The 21,827-nt window shown below is 36.9% G+C and overlaps 2 protein-coding genes across 2 annotated transcripts; both read left to right on the top strand.

Annotated features, from left to right (window-relative positions):
• Positions 1 to 1,499: 1,499 nt before the first annotated feature.
• On the top strand, positions 1,500 to 2,804 carry LOC120088954 (protein FAR-RED ELONGATED HYPOCOTYL 3-like). The gene has a single exon (XM_039046390.1). The coding sequence runs from the start codon at positions 1,500 to 1,502 to the stop codon at positions 2,802 to 2,804; it is 1,305 nt and encodes a 434-aa protein (XP_038902318.1).
• Positions 2,805 to 8,051: 5,247 nt separating this feature from the next.
• Positions 8,052 to 19,813, top strand: LOC120088179 (Insulinase (Peptidase family M16) family protein). The gene is made up of 19 exons (XM_039045293.2): positions 8,052 to 8,669; positions 8,918 to 8,993; positions 9,470 to 9,516; positions 9,880 to 9,992; positions 10,980 to 11,053; positions 11,477 to 11,572; positions 11,667 to 11,786; positions 12,905 to 13,138; positions 13,342 to 13,490; positions 14,109 to 14,265; positions 14,674 to 14,826; positions 15,366 to 15,745; positions 16,024 to 16,173; positions 16,277 to 16,459; positions 17,126 to 17,329; positions 17,458 to 17,564; positions 18,361 to 18,514; positions 19,100 to 19,221; positions 19,312 to 19,813. The coding sequence occupies exons 1-19, from the start codon at positions 8,277 to 8,279 to the stop codon at positions 19,553 to 19,555; spliced, it is 3,156 nt and encodes a 1,051-aa protein (XP_038901221.1). The 5' UTR covers positions 8,052 to 8,276; the 3' UTR covers positions 19,556 to 19,813.
• The last annotated feature ends 2,014 nt before the right edge of the window (positions 19,814 to 21,827 follow it).

Here is a 21,827-nt window from a genome sequence, read left to right as displayed (position 1 = left end):
TGGTTGACATTATAATCTATATTTTGACTAACAAATAAATAATATATAGGGAAATTGCATTATATGATAAATACATTTTAAGATGTGACTTCAACTTTTTTGTAATTGCAGTTGTGGCAATCACATAACAATCATATAACAATCACATATGAATAATATAGTAATCACATAAAAATCAGATAGTAATCAGATTTTCAGACGAAAGTCATTTTCCATTTTTGTAAAAAGTAAAACCTAGAGACACGCGTCAAATTTTCAAACGAAAATCATTTGCCATGTTTGTAAAAAAGTAAAACCTGGAGACACGCGTCAAATTTTCAATTTATTTATTTTTATTAAAGTTACACTTGCCCCTGATATATACATATACATATATATATATATATATATATATATATATATATGTTTCCTCTCAACTATTCCAAGGTCCAACAGTCAAATCCTATATTCGACTGTATTTTTATCTCATTACTTTTTAACCTAAAAACTTCGAGGATGTTTGTCATTCAGCCACAACAAAAAGAAGGTGGGAAAAAATTGTACGGATGACCCAATTTTAGGGTCCAAAATGTCAAATGACCCATTTTTAAAAAATAATGTCAATTGACCCTCTACTTATGTCATCACGGGATGAGATTACAAAAATTTCCCCTGATAACCCTCTCGCTCTCACTGTCTGTTGATCTTCCATCGTGATGTGATTGTTTGTCACTGTACGATTGATTTGATAATTTTCACGAAATTTGTCTACAACTTAAAATCATTAACACACAGCAAATGGTGTATTCTTTAAAATCTAAACTTCATTTGAACTGTCATTTTGTTGAACGGAGATTTATTGAATGAGGTTTTCTAGAGCAGAGTTTTTCGAAACCAAATAGAGTTTTCAGAATGGAACAAACTTTTCTTGAACTTGGTCTCATTGGCGTTTGTAGAAACGTAGTCTCAAAACAGATATGTATAGACAAAGGGACAAAGAGAAAGGTGGAGAGAGTGACATTGAGTGACAGCGAGAGAGTGAGCTTGAGCGACAGTGAGAGAGATCCATGTGTATTTCTATCTATTTAATAAAAAATGTTCTCTTGCTTTGTAGGATGACACGAAAATGTGTACTAATTGGATACAGAGGTCATTGGGATGAGAACCAAAATTTGTATGTTGGAGGCGAGCTAATAGGAATCGTTGTGCCTATTACCTTGAAGTATGAAGAGCTTAAAGCTCACATTTACAGGATTGAAAATATAAGTTGCTTAGAGTTTGATGTTGTTATGAGAGTTAAATATAAGCTTGACTTTGAAGCCCCTCCACACTACATATGAAATGATGGTGATGTTGACTTCCTTCTTTGTCGGGACGATCTTTCTATAGTTCAGCTATATGTAACACTAAAATCATACCACGACAAAAATGTGAATATAAATGATGATGGTATAGGTGTAGTCAGACAATACGAGGCATCATATGAGTTTAATTGAGAAGAGAATGATATTCCATTGTCTATGAACACTCAACCATCAACATTATCAATAGATAATGACAACATTCGTGCAGTGGACTGGGAAAGAGAAACTCAATGTAATAGACCTGTGCCTGGTAATGAGAGATCAACAGGCTTGAATTTTATGGATTGTAGTCCTTCAGAAGAGCGTGATCCTTTCATGGTCGATAATGAGAGATCAGTAGGATTAAATTCTATGGACTGTGGTCCTTCAGAGGTATATAGACCTACAATGGCTGTTAGTGAGAGATCAGGAAGATTGAATTCCATGTCTTCATGTCGTAAAGGGGAATTGATTATGTCTGGCACCTCTTCATCCGAGACAGATGTTGAAGTTGGTCAAATTTTTTTGAGTAAGATTGATTTAAAAATGAGATTATCTATTTTGTACATAATCAATAATTTTGAATATAAGGTAAGGAAGTCAACTAAGTCTTTGTTCACTGTTAAATGTATAGAGGATAATTGTAAGTGGATTCTTCATGCGGTTAAAATTCCAGAGTGTGACATATTTAAGATCACGAAGCATATACGGTCGCACACATGTTCTATTGGAATTTTAAATCATGACCATAGACAAGCAACGGCTGCGGTAGTTGGTGAACTAATCAAAGACAAGTTTACAGGCATAGGATGTGTTTATAAACCTTGTCACATCGTCAAGGATATGAGGAAAGAGTACGGCGTAAACATAAGTTACGATAAAGCGTGGCGTGCAAGGGAAACCGCTTATGCTCTCGCCAGGGGTACTCCAGAAGAGTCGTACGTTGTTCTACATGCATATGGTGAAGCGTTAAAGATGGAGAATCCAGGTACAAGGTTTGAAATCGAACTTGAAAATGATGTCCATTTAAAGTACATGTTTATGGCATTAGGACCTTGTATTAGAGGTTTTTCAAGTTGTCGGCCGGTGATAATTGTTGATGGATCGCATCTGAAAGGAAAATACAAAAGAACTATGTTGGTCGGCGTCTCCATGGATGGCAACAACCAAGTTTACCCACTAGCATATGCCATAGTGGACAATGAAATTGATCGAGCTTGGAAGTGGTTTATATCAAACTTGAAGTGTGCCATTAGAGAACCCTCTAACTTGGTGTTTGTGTCCGATGGAACGGTATCTATTGGCAATGCCATTCGTGCAGTTTTTCCCACAGCATTTCATGGATTGTGCACCTACCACCTAGAAAATAATGTTCTTCCCAACTTTAAGGACAACACGATTGTTGGGATGTTCAAGGATGCAGCCAGGGCATTTCGCATGTCAGAGTTCCAAGCACACTGGGACCAACTACGTACTTTTTGAAATGGTGCAATATCGAAATTTTTGGAGGACATTGGTCTTGAAAGGTGGGCGCATGTTTACCAAACAGAATGAAGATACGATAACATAACGTCCAATAGTGCAGAGTGTTTCAATTCATTGACCAAAGAATATCGACAGCTACCCATAATGTGCTTGTTGGAACACGTTCGAGGCCTCATCCAATCATGGTTTTATGAACGGAGAAATTATTGGGCATCTCGAACGATGTCACACTCGGACTACTATGAAAACTGATTAGCAACTAAGTGTGACAAAGGCAGACGATATCGAGTTGAGCCGATTGATTGTTATAGGATACATGTGCGGGATAATCGATTGGACAGTATTGTGAACCTCCATACGAAGGAATGCACATGCAAGGAATTTAACTCACTCGATATCCCATGTTCACATGCGATCGTGGCTGCGTGAAAACGAAACATCCTCATCCATGGTTTGTGCAGTCCATTCTATAGCGTTGACTCCCTCATGGCTGCTTATGCAGAGCCTGTAAATCCACTCGGTCACATATCTAAATGGAAGAGACCTCCGGGATATGTGGAAAAGCATATTGCACCTCCTGGAAAAGTGGTACAGGTCAGACGGTGAAGAGTACAAAGAATACCATTAAGAGGAGAACAACACAGACAAATAAAATGTGGTAGGTGTGGGAACTACGAGCATAATCGACAAAACTGCAGTGAACCGCTGATGACTAGGCGACCTATTGATTCTAATACAAATGATTCAAATGTCGGTCGATTGTAGTTGTCTATGTGCCACTTGTCTTTGTAATTGTTTATGTGCCACTTGTCTATGTAATTCTCTATGTGCCACTTGTCTATTCACGAATCCTCAAAACTGTAATTTTTTATGTGCCACTTGTAAGTGTAATTAAATTGTTGGCTATTCGTGAACGATTCTGGAAACGTCTCACTCTCGCATATCTCTCTCTCGCAAATCTCGCTCTCGCCCATCTCGTTCACGCTAATCTCGCTCTCGCTATCAATTGTAATCCCTTTTAAAACGTCTTGCTTATAAGTTTGATTACTAGAGTTTGTCTATTCATGGATCTCTTCAGATATCTCGCTCTCCCTTTTGTAAGTGTAATTAAATTGTTGTCTATTCATGAACCATTATGGAGATGTCTCGCTCTCGTGAATCTCGCTCTCGCTAATATCACTCTTGCCAATCTCGTTCTCGCATATTTCGCTCTCCCTTTTATAAGTGTAATTAATGATTATCGTTTACTTCTTCTAAGCGATCATGTAGCGGAGTTTAATTTAACTTGTTGGCTTAATGAATCCCTTTTATAAGTGTAATTAATGAATCCCTTCAGATGTCTCGCTTATCTAAGTTTAACTTAACTTGTTGGCTATTTATGAATGAATCTTCTATATTCATGGTAGTTCTACACTAACAATTTAAATAACATGTTAGTAAAATTACATCAATAATATATATAATACACATGTACGTCAATAATATGGAGTGTTCGTCCACAATTGACGTGCCACTTGCATCCTATAGTCAGTCATCTTATCCTGAGTTATTACAGATGGGGCACTACCAGTCACTGAATGTTCTAAGAATTTTACAACAAATATTCCACAATCTAACGGCTCGTGTTGTGTATTCGTAGAGGTAGGTCAGGCTATCTTCCAATGAGACGTTTCGATGTATGACTTCGAACGTTTCAGGTCACAGTAGTGAAGAAGCGATGGTAGGGTGTAAGTCAATGGTTCAGGGAAAAACTCCAACTTCTTCTTCGATGTCATGGAAGGTAGTGAATCAAATACGAACAACCGACCTCTATTTAGATCGAATGCTATCAACATCCAATGCTGATCAATGTTTATTGTCGTCTATACGAAGTCCACATCTGACCACTTGACATCAAATTTACCCATGACATAATCCGGTAACGTCTCATCCGCCCATGCTACGGCAACATCCAAGGTCGACTTGTTCTTAATATGTTTGTAGATCCTATCTTGAAATTTAGATGACTCTACACAACAAAACGAACATTAAAACACATAATAGTCAACCAACATATTCCTATTCAAAAGTGCAGTAAATGGTTACCGTTATTCCAATTGGCAAGATGGTGAAGCGAGCCATACACATGTCTGGTCGCCTATAGAATTTATCTTTTGTGAACTCAAAAAGGATATTTAGGGTTTGCATCTAGAACAAGATATACGTTAGGAGAGGGTTTATAACTTTATGTACTTGGTAAAAAGGACAATGATCGTAAACTTATGTCACACTCAACCCATGAACTTGGTTCAGTCAACTCATGGAAAAAGGTTTTGGATAATGGCCGAACTGCATTTTCTCAAACCTCATTGTCCGTATTCTTATTAGTAATCCAGTTCACCATTTCCTTCAATATAGCCGCTGGAATCTCATGCTCAAAGGAGTATTGGATTGTCACTTTAAACTGTATCGTAGGTACCCCAGGGAAAGGGTACTTAATATTTGGACGATCCAAAGGAAGTTGAACCTTAACTTCCTTTTCTTTTGTTATTTTCTTTTCGGTTCAACGGGAGGTATGTACTTATCAACGACTTTCCTCTTACGTATTGTTTTTCTACTATTGACCATAACCTACAGAAATATAACAAAATGCTGAACATATTGAATAATAAATATGAAGAAAGAAATTTTCGAATCACATAATGATCATACCTGTGAATCGAGATGTAGGGTGTTAGAGGAGGTCGTGATATCAAGCTGTACAGATGAAGGTGGAGGTGGGATCGGTGACTAGATGGAGGTGGGGTAGGTGACTTAAGTGGAGGTGGTGTAGATGGCCTAGGTGGAGATGGGGTAGGTGACCTACGTACAGGCGGGGTAGGTGACTTAGGTGGATGTGGGGTAGGTGACCTACATACAGGTGGGGTAGGTGACCTACGTACAGTCAGGATGGGGGACATAGTGGCATCATGGCCTGTCTGTGGAGTGGGAGACCTCGTTGCCTCAAACACCATGGAACCTTTCATAGACTGTAATAAAGACAAAATAGTTGACAATTGTGCTTTCATGTCTCTCACGTCCATCTCTAGGTTCGATACATGGGCATCCAAGCTCGATATTGAGCTGTCAATGTCCGCAGGTACGCATATACACCAGGACCAACATTGCCTCCCTCCCTATGGCCCGAATCCTCCGGGACAGAACATTCATCCTCAAACTCAAGACGTACGTCACCAACCACCAGTACATTATGAAACATATCCTCACTGGGAGTGTAAGTAGACTGGTGGATGTTTTGGTCCCCATCGGATTCGTCATCCCTTGCTCCACCTTTTGAATTACCCTGCTGTTCACCTTCTCCACCTTCTGAACTATTTTTATCTGAACTATTGTCACTATTTGAACTATTAGAGCTCCCTGAACTCTCGGTGTCGGAATGTGCTTGTCTTACGGCCCATTTATCAATTGGGGTGTCCTGAAACTCCTTCTCAGTATCGGACATGACAAGACCCTCTTTGACTTTTGTCTGCATTAAGGAACCCAGTAAGATGGTTAGTGTACATTTAGCTACCGAATAAACATACTGTGGCTACATAGATTACACTTATATTTTCAGACTAAAAAATGTCTCTCTCGAGTGTTTTGAATGACACCGAGTGGGAGCATGACCACCGTAATATACGAGGAATGGCTACCTTGCTCTTTCGAGTGGCAATGTTTCTTGCTATTGACAAAAGGATCTCGTACGTCCACATCTAAATCCAAACAACTCAAATTTATAATTATGTTAATGTTAAACCAAAGATAAAGTTAAGTTAAGGAACATCTACCTGGAATGCTTGGGGAAATCCATGGAGGAGTACTTCACAACATAATTTTTATTTCTCCTCACCTTCTCCTTGTATAAACCAACCTTGTCTTTAAGTGCGGTCTTTAGGGAGTCAAGTGTCCTTTGCCAAATAATTGTACCCCAATCAAGATTGTTGTAGTAGTCTATGTCCTCAACATCGTCAAATAGAATACGATCTACAACATTCTTTTGCTTGTTTTTACCCATCATTGCAACCTCTGTGTAATATACTGGGGTAATTTTCATAGCATCATCATTTTTCAAATACCAATTCTTTGTATTCTTCTTCAAGCAAATGCAAGTGGAATGCGTATGAGGTCAACCGACTACCTAAGTACCTAGTAAAAAGTTCTTGTGAGGACTCCTCACTCTGTCCAACTTGCGTAGGAGACCACTACAAACCAGTGATCAATAAAAAGTCGTCCTTCGAAAATGTGACGACCTTTCCTCTGACAAATAAACTAATTGAGCCCATTCCTGAGTTCTTCATTTCCCTCGATAACATATGGTGGATTAAAGGGCTGTTGAATACAAGTTCAATGTCTAGAAAGAGACCAAAATTGTTTTCTTGAATATCTTTAACTGCCTTTCGGTAAGCTTATGCTTTACAATCTTGTTGGCATTGGCAACATGGGCCAGGCAAGTTACTTGCCCGGGAAACCTATCAACTTCACGAATTTTCAAAGATTTTGACATCTTAAATTACTCCTGCATTGTATGAACATTCAAGTTATTAGTTAATAGGTCCGTACTAAAAAATCACTAACAAAATATACTATAAAAGTCTCGTTAATCTCGCCCTCGCTATCTCTCGCTGACCTCACTCTCGCTATCTCTCACTATATTTCGCTAGTCTCGCTCTTGCCCATCTTGCTTTCGCTCATCTCGCTCTAGCACATCTCGCTTTCGGTTGTCTCGCTCTAGCCCATCTCGCTTTAGCTCGAATTGCTCTATCCCATCTCGCTCTCGCAAAACTCATCCACTAACTTGTCATCTAACTATATCTTCTTCGTCCTCAACCAATGCAGAACACATCGAAAACCCAAAATAAAAGATAAACGCGAAACCAGTTATGAACGTGACAACCGATCAAACGAGACCAACCTAAACAGACGCAACACAACATGGAAGACAAAAATTAAATTCACTAACCCAGTAGAGAACTTCAATTACGGCAGTAGAGAACTTTGATTACGGCAGTAGATGGACGATGGTTTTGTAGAGCGAGATGAACGACACTTCCACGTACAATTTTCCCTAATTTTGAGCGGAGTGTGACGATCGTTGAGTTTGAGCGCACTCATATAGACTAGAGGAGCATTTTTGTAATCTCATCCCGTGATGACGTAAACAGATGTTCAATTGACATTATTTTTTAAAAATGAGTCATTTGACATTTTGGACCATAAAATTGAGCCATCCGTACAATTTTGCCAAGAAGGCGGACACGTAGTTTCATTCAATAAAGAAATTATAGCATTAACTGGAAAATTCTTGCTTGGCGCGGTAGCACAAACACAACCTAATTACGGCTAACGCACTGAACTCTCGCTTCGCGGTAGACCTAGCAGAAGCTTTCTCTTCTCTCTAGCTTCTTCAATCCTCCATTTCCATAGCTCAGAGCTCGAGCGGATTCAAGGATGGTCACAAGTCGCCTCACTTTCTCCTCAGACGATATAGTGGTGAAGTCACCGAATGATAGAAGGCTTTACAGGTTTATTCAGCTGGAGAATGGCTTATCTGCTTTGCTCGTTCATGATCCTGAGATTTATCCGGATGGATGCCCCAAGCCTTCCGAAGATGAGGATGAAGAATGCGAGGAGGAGGAGGAGGAGGAGGAGGAGGAGGAGGAGGATGAGGAGGAAGAGGAAGAGGAAGGAGAAGAAAGCGAGGATAGCGAAGGAGAAGAGGAAGATGACGGCCAAGAAGATGAAGAGGAAGGAGGAGAGGAGGTGGAGGAGGAGGAGCAAGGTCATGGTACTGATGAAGAAGGGAAAGGGAAGGGGAGTAAAGCTGCTGTTCAGACTAAGAAGGTTAGTGATAGTTTTACGTAAGACGATTTTGGATTTCATCTCTATTGTTTCAAATAAGTAATGTGTGGATAAGCTTTGATGAACATGATATCGACGAGTAAGTTGATCGAATTATTTCGGTCTAGTGAGCTTTTTGACGTACGAATCGATTGAAATTAAGGAATCTTTCAATATTGTAAGGAAATTCTAGAACTGGCATGTTTAATTCGTACATTAACTTTTTTTTCTTTGGCTATTTGCGATTACAGGCTGCAGCTGCAATGTGCGTAGAAATAGGCAGCTTCTCTGATCCTTTTGAAGCGCAGGGACTTGCTCATTTTCTAGGTTAGTTCATTTGTCTTGCATGAACACTTCATTGGAATTTTTCCAATTAAATCTACAGGCAGAGACGGAAATTTATTTAGCCTTTAAAATTTGAGCTGTATAAATGTTGAGGTTCCCTCAGATACCGCTAGTTGTGGATGTTGTTCTTCGGGAACATTTTTGTTGTTTACCTGCAGCAGGCTCTCAGTGATTTGTTACTTTACTAATTATGTGAAGTTTGTAAATCACACTAGTAGATTCCATAAATATAGAATGCATTCAAGATTAACCATTTCATATTTTGAATGCATTTACGGTTAACCATTTCAAGTTAATCCTTTAACGCTTTTATCTGGTGGTTGCATTAGTTTACCAGAAAATGTTAATACTACATTATTTCATAATTACTGATGTGGTTTATTGATACTGAACTATGGCATTTGCCCACAAACTTAATATCTGGAAATTTGGAAATAACATGCTTACATGTTCTGCAGAACACATGCTTTTCATGGGAAGTACTGATTTTCCAGATGAAAACGAGGTTTGTTTGTATAAATTGTTACAGTACAAGCAGTAATCACCTATAGATGCTTTGGGCTCTCCCCTTATTTCATTCATTCAATGAAGTGTTTCTTATCTAAAAAGAAATTGTTACAGTACAAGCATTTTTATTTATTTATTTTCCATTTGAAAGAATAATGGCGTTGAAGGATAAAGAACTGAATGCATGAATAGGTTTGAATGTCTAAAAACTCAATAGAAGATTGGCTATTGATATGATATATTTTGCAAGACAAATTTTATGCTTGAAAAGCCATTGTGCATAATATCAGATTTTGCATGAAATAGGTTTGAATGAAAGTTTACTACTTTGATGTCTGAGTTTCTCTCTTTGCTTTCCTAGTATGATAGTTATTTATCCAAGCACGGAGGTTCCTCAAATGCATACACAGAAGCAGAGCATACCTGTTACCATTTTGAGGTGAAGCGAGAGTTTCTTAAAGGTGCTTTGAAAAGGTTAATATTGTTTTCATCGGCATTTTCATGAAAGAAATAACATGTCTGTATATCCTGGTACTGTATTTTGTTTTCCTCCATCCTCCCTCGGATTGGAATATCCTTTACCGTATAGGCCAGAAAAGAACTGAAGGGTTGCAAAAATATTATAAGTTGTAGAGAGCTGGTTTTCTTTTAGTTAAATACAGACGGTTCCTCTGAAGCAAATTCCTCTGTTCTTCACATTTTGGCTGATTTCCTTTCTAGTGTCCTTTGCGACTTGAAGCAGGAATGAGCACCTAAATATCCATTACCTATTTGTACGTCTTTTCTAATTCTCCCCAATACATGTATTTCTCATATCAAAAAGAGAGAAGAAATATTGGAGAAATCCTATATAATAAACTCCCACTAAGTAGCCCACAGAGTGTATCCTGCTGCATACATTCACTGCAAAATTGAAAAGTTTATCTAGAAAACCCTCATCATCATTTTTTTTTTCTTTCTTTAAAAACCATGGTTGCTTTTATAGATGGTCTCTGTGTGTGTGTGTGTGTGTGTGTGGAACCATAACACCTTTCTTTAATTGAGAATTGTAAGAACAATATAGCTAATGTATTATGTATAAAAACATCTCCTTTTCCCTTTGCCCTTGACTGTCTTTTATACGGTTCCTTTTTTGAATATATGTCTCTGTTTCTGATGAGAGGAAAAAAAAAAAACACAAAATCTCTCATTGATTTTCCCGAATATATCTTGGATAACAAAATTTACCCCTAAACTCTAATTGTAGCAACCAGGTTTAGCATCCAGGTTCATCACTATGTTTTAATCTATTCCTAAATCTTAATATAATGTATTTATTATTTAAAATATTAAGGAAATGGTTGATTGCAAGGAAAATCGTGTCCATTTCTGATGATTATCTGAGATTTGATATTTAGTTGTAGTGCATTCCTTTTTCTAGCTGATTGGTTGAATATCAAAATCGATCTGTTTTCTTATCAGGTTTTCACAGTTTTTCATTTCACCTCTAGTGAAAACTGAAGCCATGGAAAGAGAGGTACTTGCGGTTGATTCAGGTAGGTTCCTGCTCGTTAGAAATATTATGGACTATTTGAAAGCTGTTTTTCAAAATGGTTTTCTATTATGAGAATAAAAATTCATTGGATGCATGTTTGTTTAACTTTTTCTTAAAATTTGTTTTCTTTCGTTTCCCTTTGGTTGTTTTTTTTTTTTTTTTTTTTTTGGATAGACCATCTTTCAGGAAAACCAAAGTTAATTTTCCCTAAAACAAAATACAAGCTTGTACGCACTGATTTCAAGTGGATAATATATTAACTTTTGTAAACCACTTGATTACAGTTCTTTTATCAGTTTTAGAAGTATAAAATTGAAAATTGTTTCCAGATCAATCTTCTGATCAAGCTCTTTGTTTCTTACACTTTATCATGCTCCTAACAAGTTTTTACTGCCTAACTGTATGTTTAACATATGAAAAATAGAATTCAACCAGGTTTTGCAAAATGACGCATGCCGACTTCAACAACTTCAATGTTATTCATCCGTACCTGGTCATCCTTTTAACAGATTCTTCTGGGGTTAGCCTACTTATCGCCTTATTTTCTTTTTCTGATCGATCAGTCTTGTCATGTGATAAGATCATTTTTATCTCTCATTTTCTTGTAATGGAAGGTAATAAGAAGAGCTTGGTTGATGCAATGGAAAAGGGTATAAATCTGCGAGAACAAATATTGAAACTGTTCAGAGATTATTACCATGGTGGATTAATGAAGCTGACTGTCATTGGTGGAGGTGAGGCCACCCCCCCCCCCCCACACACACACACACACCAGTTTTCTTGAGATACTATGTGTTATGTCACAAAATATAGAATGCAGGAAAATGGAATTTCAAATTCATTGTTTGGAGGCCTTTGCTAGCTAAGTACAAATGACATCTTTCAGTATTTCAGCTGTATGATTTTCATATATATATATATACACACCAAACTTTCTAGTTACATGTTTTTATTATTCTACAGCATCAATGATGGAAGTTACTATCAATACTTTCTTTTGGTGAAGAAGAATTCTCAACTCAACCTTCACTTGTGAAAAACATCTATTTTGAGTCCTGCGAATTCCAATTTCATACATTTCACTTTTACTTCAATTATCAGTTCAGTATATTCTTGCCGGGTTTGGGCTGCATGTTTGTCATTTCTAGGCCCATTGACCATCTTCTTGTTTTGGGCATGGGGGCGCTTGAATTCAGGTGTTCCACCCCCACCCTACCCCACCCCACCCCCACACACAAAAAAAGAAAAAAGAAAGGAGAAAAAAAAAGGAAGAAAGAGAAAGAGTTGCTTAAGCTTTGTTTTTGTCTTGTTTCTATTTATTTTCATAAGAAACCACACTTTCATTAAAAAAAATGAAAGGATATACAGGGGCATATAAAAAAGCAACCCATATGAAAGGAACCTCAACCTATAAAAAGGGCTTCCATTCCAAAGGCCGTAGAGGTAGAGGCCACTACCCTAAGAAAAAATTAAAATCTACATCTCAAGATTGATCAAGTCCTCTACTGCCATTTCTTTCAAGCCAAACACCCCACAAAATTGCAAGATTTGCTAAGTCAGAATTCGACATACTTGAAATTTCTTCTATGGTGATGCAATCAATCTTCCTGAGGTTTATCATTGCAATCCAACCCTTATGTCATGCTTTTTCTGTGCTCCTTATCCTAGATTTGGCCATATGATTATTTATTGAGAAAATGAAAAAAACAAATGTTAAAATGCTAGAGGAGCGAGAACCAGCTTTGTTATAAGCGTAAATGTTATTTGGACAAATAATAAGATTTCCAATCTTATATGCACCTTCTTTTACTTGGGTAGTTTTCTAACATGGTTATGAACTATTGCATTTCAGAACCTCTGGATATACTTGAGAATTGGGTTCTCGAATTGTTTGGTAAGGTTAAAAAAGGTGTTCAAGCGAAGCCAAGGTTCACAGTAAAAGATCCAATCTGGCAATCTGGGAAGCTTTACAAGCTAGAGGCTGTTGAAGATGTTCACATCCTTGACTTAGCATGGACGTTGCCGTGCCTTAAACACGATTATCTGAAGAAGCCTGAAGATTATATTGCCCATCTCCTTGGGCATGGTGAGATTGTCATGACTTCTTCAATATTAAGTCCAAAGTTTGCTATGTTTATATGTAACTAAAAAAATGCTACATTTCCCAGTATTGATGTTTTTATTTTCCAAAAAAACTTTCCAACTCTTGATTCTTAAGTTCATTGGCCGCACCAAACATCATTTCTTGTTTTATATTTCAACTTGAACCTCATAACCTTTAATTTCCAGAGGGCAAGGGAAGCTTGCATTTCTTCCTGAAGGCTAAAGGATGGGCAACATCTTTATCTGCTGGTGTTGGGGATGAAGGAATGTATCGGTCTTCTATGGCTTATGTATTTGGAATGTCAATATATCTGACTGACTCTGGTAAAGAGAAGGTGATGTTGTAACTTTTACTTTGAGGTGGATATTTTCATTGCAGATTTGCTTGTGGTAGTATATTATATGATTCTCTTAATCTTGGAAACCAACTAAAGTTTTGAGCTTGCTCTTCTCAGAAAGTTAGGAAAATGAAATCAACCATGGATCCGTTATGGGTGAAAAGTACACCTGGCTTTTTGTTGCCATAAATCTGGGTGCTCCACTCATAGAAATGGAAAAATCCGGCTGGACAACTTTAAAAAATACATATAGTATGTTAGGTTATTTGAGTTGACTTAGCATTTATTGTCTGTACACCTTTAGAAAGATTTTAGAATCTTCAATTTTAGTGTACAGACAACGAACGCTAAGTCAACTCTAATATCCCCACATACTATATGTATTTTTTTAAGTTGTTCACCTGGATTTCGCCATTTCTATGAGTGGGGCCTGAAAATTTACAGTAACAAAAAGCTTGGGTGTACTTTTTTGGATATCTTGCCCCCTTGCTTTTGTAGCTACTTTTTTCTGGAAATGAAATATGTCTGATATATAAAAGAATAAAAATGTATGGGTTTTAACCATACAAGTTTTTGCTTGTCATGGCTTGCTAATCCTGGATGAACATTCTTCAGATCTTTGAGATTATTGGCTATGTCTATCAATACCTTAAGTTGCTAAGGCAAGTTTCTCCTCAAGAGTGGATCTTTAAAGAACTCCAGGACATTGGAAACATGGAATTTAGGTTTGCCGAGGAGCAGCCTCAGGATGACTATGCTGCAGAACTTGCAGGTTATTCATGTTGTCAACTCTAAATTTGGTGTCCTTATATTTTGGATAATCATGTTAATTATATTTTTTTATTACAAATTTGAGAATCTTATTCTATTCACTTGTTAAGTGTTAATTTGAAACAATAAATTACTTGCTGTCTGGTTAGCTTACCCATCAGGATTCAGGACAAGAAAATGTCAAGCAAGAGCAGAAGGATGGTTGGTTAACATTCACGCAAAATTATTGTTATTAGCATGCATGTGAAATATTCGTGTAACATTAATTTAATAGTCTGTCGTTTGACGGTGATTTAGTACCACAGCTTTCATATCGAGTTATCTACATGATGATGGATCACTGATGGAACTAATTTTATTTGCTACAAACACCAGTAATGTATTAACTTGTCTAAATTCTTTTATGCAGAGAATTTATCTTTTTATCCAGCAGAACATGTCATTTATGGGGACTACGTACACAAGATATGGGAAGAGGATTTGGTCAAGCATATTATTGGTTTCTTTACACCCGAAAACATGAGGGTTGATATAGTATCAAAATCTTTCAGTAAGTTGGAAGGTATGTCAGGTTTGTTTTCTACAAGGTAATTTTGGCTTCAGAAGAAACTAAATAAGAAGCAAAAACTATGATGTTGTCCACCTATCAAAGATATATGCCTGTCCCACCTGCACCTTGTTATATTTTGTGATATCATATTTCTGAAAAAGAATTTAATCACACAAATATGAAGCTGATTATGAAATTTCCATTTGAAACTCAAGTTGGGATAAAAGGCTTTTTGAATCCCCCCCCCCCAAAAAAAAACAAAAAAAAAAAACTTTGTACTTCTTTGACACTAAATACAGATTATGCATCTGGTTTGGGATATTAGAAATGGTTATCTTAGAGAAGAATTATTGCAATATTGACAAGGGCTGGAGGTAGAGTGAGTGTTAAATGTTTCCATTGGTTTTCAAGACTGAGGGGTTAAATCATCCATGCAATATTTTTGCTGGAATTAATTTTTATTTCTTCTAAAAAACGACAATTTCAGCCTATTTATTAAGATTATAAGTGATATATTCAATGCCCAGTTGCTAAATTTCTCTCTCTTTCAGACTTCAAAATTGAACCCTGGTTTGGATCGCATTATTCTGTGGACGATATTCCTCCCTCTTTGATGGATCTGTGGAGGGACCCTCCTGAAATTGATGCTTCACTTCATCTGCCTGCACAGAATGAATTCATTCCGTGTGATTTTTCCATTCGTGCTTCTAAAGTTTGTAATGATCTTCTGCTTGAATCTTCTCCAAGATGCATACTTGATGAACCATTGATGAAGTTCTGGTACAAGCTGGATAATTCCTTTAAACTTCCTCGGGCGAATACATATTTTCGTATTAATTTGAGTGGGGGGTACAGTAGTGTGAAAAATTGTCTCTTGACCGAGTTATTTGTTCACCTCCTTAAGGACAAGCTGAATGAGATTATATATCAGGTTAACCACTTATGTCCGTATATTACTTGGCGATTTTATATTACTACATTTCTGGCTATTTCGTATGAGGGGTTTAGGGATTCTTATTCATTTATGGGTCTGAACTGTTTTCTTAAAGAGTCTGTGGCTTGTTTTCTATATTAAGACAGTAATCACCGTAGTGGTTAATGTCAGAAATTATCACAGTAATACTCTGACTACATAGAAAGACTACAGTTTCAACATTTTTGTATCCCATTTAATGTATGAGACAACGAGCTCATGTTTGTCTTTTTCAGGCTAGCATTGCCAAGCTGGAAACTTCGGTGGCTATTTTTGGCGACAAGTTGGAGCTGAAGGTGTTTGGTTTCAATGATAAGCTTCCTAATCTTTTGTCCAAACTTTTGGGAACTGCCAAGACATTTATGCCTTCTGAAGATCGTTTTAAGGTGTATGGCATAATTTAATTCTTGGATTTTTGGGAGATAGGTCTTAATGATTGCTTCCTGGTATTTGGTTTTACAATGAAAAACTGACACAGACTTTGTAAAGGTAATTAAAGAAAATATGGAGAGGAATTTAAGAAACACCAATATGAAGCCTCGAAGCCACTCTTCATACTTGAGATTACAAGTTCTGTGTGAGAGATTCTATGATGCAGACGAGAAAAGTGATGTCCTAAATGACCTGTCTTTTGTCGATTTGAAGGCACATATCCCTGAGCTTCTATCCCAGGTATCATTACGTGGTCTTCCAGACATCTTAAATACTGCTGCATATTCTTGACAATGAGTATCACCAACAATTATTTTTTCATTTCTTCTATTATCCTTAGTTTCATAATTTGTGGTTGCCATGACATTTAGTAATGGAATGAATTGTTGATTTCTAAGAAGCACAATAGTTTGGTTAGTGTTTGGCTAGTGTGTCTGTGTTTGACACATGCTAGACACTCCGACACGTATTAGACACCTATTAGAGCAATAGATGTGTTAGACACTAGTTGTACATAGTCACAGCAAGTCGAACATATATTAAACATGCATCAAACACTTGTTAAGTATATTGTATGCCAAAAAGACACATATATGACAAACATAATAAATTTTGAGAGCGATATACATCAAAATAAATTTTTAAGCTTATTAATGTACAAACTCATTGCCTTTAAATCTCCTGATATGAAAATGATACTTGTTTTAGAAAAAATGTATATTTCAATAAATGTGTCCTTGTCATGTCCGTTTCTGTGTGCTTGGTTTGTCTGTTTGGCATAGTAACTGTCTTGTATTCGTATCCACACTTAGGTTAATTCATTATCATTTTATTTCTCTAAAATTTTCTATATGGGGACATTCCTATTTTCTGAGGATGACAGTTTTATTTCTCCATTTTGGGCAGCTTTACATTGAGGGACTTTGCCATGGAAATTTCTTAGAAGAGGAAGCAATAAGCCTGTCTAACATATTTAAAGACAACTTCTCTGTACAACCACTTCCTCTTGGAATGAGGCATTATGAGCGTGTAATATGCTTACCTCCTGGGGCTAATCTTGTTAAAGACGTCAGTGTAAAAAATAAATTGGAGAGAAATTCTGTGCTGGAGGTAATGACGAACGAAATCTATTCCCTTGTCCTCTGGAGTCTAACTCCGATTTACCATTGCCGATCATATCTGATGGCACAGGTCAACATGTTTCTCGACGCACTTTTACTTTTTGTTTCATGGTGCAGCTGTACTTTCAAATTGAGCCGGAGGTTGGAATGGAGTCAATCAGACAAAAGGCTCTGATTGATTTATTTGATGAAATTATTGATGAGCCACTTTTCAATCAGCTAAGGTGATTTTTTTAAGGGAGATCCATTCACATAGAAAAGTATATTTTGTTTTATTATTTTGTAAGTTCTGATGAGATGTGATGTTATTTGTTTTTCTTCTCTTGGAGCTCTCTGCATTCTTCTTTTTTGTGATTGGAAATACTTTTTGTTACCAAATCAGCTTTTGAGGAAACCCCTTCGTTTATTTCATTGTTCAACCTAGTGTTTCAGTTTCCTCTTCTTATCCCCATTGCATCTGGTGAATCTGGGGGAAAGCATGTGACAAATGTTTTTGTGTCCTTTTGGGAGAGTTCTTTTTTCATTTTCAGATTTAGGAATGGACTGGGGGATCAAAAATGTGATTTTTTTAACTGGGAGAGGCGCAGCTCCTAGTCTTGAGTCACCTGCTTATTGTCTGTTTCCTTTTTGTAAAGAAACTGAACTCTGATCATTAGAGTGAGCCTAGGCATACAAGTACTTCCTGGCCTGGAGGAAGCTAGGCAGGGAGCAGCGAATTGTGTCCGAACAGATCTTCTGGACCAATGTGCTTGTTAAAGAATGCACTTTGCTCCATGAAGTTATTTAATTCAATCTGATCATTGTGAAGTGAGTGCATGTATATCACTTTTTTCACTTGTTTGAAAGAGTTTATTCTATTACTTCAATACAAGCGAAGCGAGTGAAGCGAATAGACCATACCGGTCATCTTTTCAGACTCCTGAAATTTTGTTAGTGTATGAAATAAAAAATGTCGACTAAAATTTTTTATAATAGGGATTTGCACATGTATCGTTAATGTTCTACTTATGAATGGTACAGGACAAAGGAGCAACTTGGTTATGTTGTCCAATGCAGTCCGCGGATAACATACCGGATATATGGTTTTTGTTTCTCTGTTCAATCATCCGAGTACAGTCCAATCTTTTTGCAAGAGAGATTTGAAAACTTCATAACTGGCTTGAAAGAACTACTGGTCAGTGCAAGCCCCTTCCTCATACTGTTACTAATAGTTGATAAATTTATCATATGAACATTACTTGAGATTCTGTCTCGTCATTTTAGTGGAGTTAGAGTAGTAGCTGTCTCCTCATTTTCTCACAGTTTATATAGCAGTTTTGTGCAATGGATATATATGGTTTCATATGTTTTAAAACTTAATCGATCTCATCGGTTTGATTTTTAATCTTGTGAGAAAGATAGGCTTTTGTGGTAAGTCGGAATTTTTACCATCTCATGAGGTCTTTGAGATGAGAGGAATGATAGATCATAGAACTTTCGAGGGATGAAGAGGTCTTTGAGTGATGTTTACCCTCTTTAAGATTTCTTGTTTCTCTTGACAATGTTTTAAAAATTATTCTCTTATTTTTTGAGGCTTTATTTTGTAAGCCCTTGTATCTTTTTAAATTTTCTTTTTCGTTTCAAATGAAAGTTCGATTTATAATAAAAAGTTAGTTGTCCTATTTTGATGTTCTGGCACAAAAAGTATAGGAATTTCTCTGCCATAATCCTATTTTATCATATACATATCTTGAAAATTTGTTTGTTTGTTTTTTGGCAGCTTGGTCTTGATGAAGCTTCTTTTGAGAATTATAAAAATGGACTAATCGGTAAGCTGTTGGAGAAGGATCCATCACTCTCTTACGAGACCAATAGATTATGGAATCAAATTGTCGATAAGAGGTATTGTTCTTTTTCTTTCTTGGTCCAATACATGCATCAAACTTCTGAATGACAGATATTTACCGTTACTGAGATGGAATATCGGTTCAGGTACATGTTTGATTTCTCACAGAAGGAAGCTGAGGAATTGAAGAACATTCAAAAGAACGACATTATAGAATGGTACAAAACATACATGCAAGAATCATCACCCAAATGTCGTAGACTTGCAATTCGAGTATGGGGTTGTGAGGCAAACATGATCGAAGCCGAGATGCCACTGAAATCGGTAGTAGCCATTAAAGACATCGAAGCTTTTAAGATGTCGTCAATGTTCTACCCAAGCCTTTGTTGAGGGAGGTAAATGAGAATCGTAGTAGTAAATCACAACCGTTGGTTTAATTTATTCATTTTTGAGAAGGGATTTATTAATGCATTTAGATTTCTTGGAAGAGGGTGACAATATATGAATGAAAGAGGAAATAATAAGAATTTGGGACATGTATACAATAGCTAGAGGTGATATCATTGTTTAGTTGGAAGTTTTTAGAAATATTGAGTTTTTTTTTTTTTTTTTACTAATTAAAAATAAGCCTCAAATCCTCAACATAAAGTTATATTCTCTATTTTCTTGTATGTATTAGTTTTAAATAGGGTCTGCTTGAGCTGCTTTATAGGTAAAGACCTAACTTTCTAATATACTTCAAGGACGCCACTACATGCATGCCTAAGCTTGTAAACATATTTCTAGAAAAAAATCCAATAAAAGAAATAATTTTTTTTCATTAAATAAAGCTCTAAAATAATAAAATAAAATAAAATAAAAATACTGGGTATCCCTAATCCACTTCAAAATAAATTAAATAAATATCTGACTAAAACAATCGAATAATTTAAATATTTGACTAAAACAAAACATAACACTTTGAGAAATCATGTGCGGAAGCAATGTCAAGTTCCAATGACCCTGTCACGGATTCCTCGTCATACGTCGGTATATCTTTATGTAAGTCTTACTATTGGGCCCACTAAGTGTATAGGTTAGTCTTCCTAATAAGACAAATGGTGTGCATCTCGGTATATGCATAAGCATAGGCATAAGGAGCGAATCCGAAGGCACAAAAAAATCATAAATATAGGTGGAGATCCCATAAGGATGTCAAAACATACACAGGGGATGTACACAGCTTGTTAGGGGAATGCTAACAATCACCATCAATCTAACATAGTCATAAGCATGTAATCATAATCTTAGAACATACTTACTCGAGAGTTTCTAGAACAGTCTCAACGGTCCATCCATCATTCAAACTTAGCAAATTTCCAGAACACCCTCAATAGTTCAACCATAGCAAGTCATAGCAATTCAACCATCAAAACAGAATTAACATCAACTTAGGTTCGAGTGCGAACAAGTAGTAAATCACTTACCTTAGACTAAATCCAAACGATTTTGTCTCTTTGTTTATCAAACTTCTTAATCCAAAGCCTAAAACATAAATCATAACCAGTTTCATCCCATAAAGCATAAATTTCCAACACACTTGGCCTCAACTATCCTTAAACCACTGGTCCAAATGGAGGTCCAAACAAGACCGATCTAAGATTTCACTCAAAGACGTCCACCAAGTAGTTCAGCCTATGCACATATCACCAGTAAGATAATGACTAAATTCCCAACAATTAAACTTAAGATAACCTACAAAAACCCAGTGGTTTCTAATAGTGCCTTAAAGTCCTTCAAAGCTCCAATCTAACACAAACATTGTGAGTAACAAACTTAAACCAGCATAAAGCTTAATGGGTAATCTACCATTAAACAAGAACCCAACAAAACTCACCGATTGTAGACCCAACCTTGTTGGAAATTTCTTTAAACTTCTTCGAATTCTTCCAGAACATTAAATCTATGATCAAGGCAGCGTGAGAAAGCTGAAATTAGACCAACCTACCATGGCCACACTTGAAACTCAATTAAACTAACCACATACTAGTAGATCGGAAACAACCCAACGAAATCTCATCAACTCACCAGAACCCATCGAACTCTAAAAATCTGGTAATGTAAAGCGATGACTTAGTGGTAGTGACCAACGATCGACGATGAATGAGTGCTGCAGACCAAACAGCGGACGTTGAAACGAACAGACGACCCGACAAAAACCCACACGAATGACACGCTAAGCACCAGCTATGGACGACTATGGATAGTGGTATGGCTTCAGATCTGGCAGCTAGACTCCAGCGACGGTGCTAGCAGGCGGCTGGAGATCGTGGTTGGAGATCAGGTGGGCTGCGCCTGGATTACGACGCGATCTGAAACTCTGGTGGAACGAGCGGCGCTGGGTCACAGCTAAGAGAACTCGCGACTAATGTGGTCAAAGCGGTGCGGGATGACAGATTTGGAGCTTCTCGTGTGGGTTGCGAATGGAAGAGAAGAAAAAGTTGTGGATTGGGTGGGGGGCTCACAACTGCTGGCGTGGAGAAGAGGGAAAAACTAAATTTCTTTTATTTTTTCTTTTTAACCTTACTTATATATATATATATATATATATTAAGATTAAGTCAAACCCTAATTTGACCAGTCAACACCCAATATACATATATTTTTTTCTTTTCCTTTCTTC

This window comes from Benincasa hispida, chromosome 10, assembly GCF_027475165.1.
Source record: "Benincasa hispida cultivar pf3 chromosome 10, pf3_genome.v1.1, whole genome shotgun sequence".
Classification (NCBI taxonomy): domain Eukaryota; kingdom Viridiplantae; phylum Streptophyta; class Magnoliopsida; order Cucurbitales; family Cucurbitaceae; genus Benincasa; species Benincasa hispida.
Note: the sequence above shows the minus strand (reverse complement) of the source record. Positions and strands in the feature narration are given on the sequence as shown.

Excerpts from the sequence above, each read along its gene's own strand:
- LOC120088954 (XM_039046390.1), top strand. The coding sequence starts at position 1,500 with ATGAACACTCAACCATCAACATTATCAATAGATAATGACAACATTCGT.
- LOC120088179 (XM_039045293.2), top strand. The coding sequence starts at position 8,277 with ATGGTCACAAGTCGCCTCACTTTCTCCTCAGACGATATAGTGGTGAAG. Across the intron at positions 14,827-15,365 it reads ATCTTTCAGTAAGTTGGAAG|ACTTCAAAATTGAACCCTGG; the intron begins GTATGTCAGGTT and ends TCTCTCTTTCAG. Across the intron at positions 16,460-17,125 it reads TCCCTGAGCTTCTATCCCAG|CTTTACATTGAGGGACTTTG; the intron begins GTATCATTACGT and ends CATTTTGGGCAG.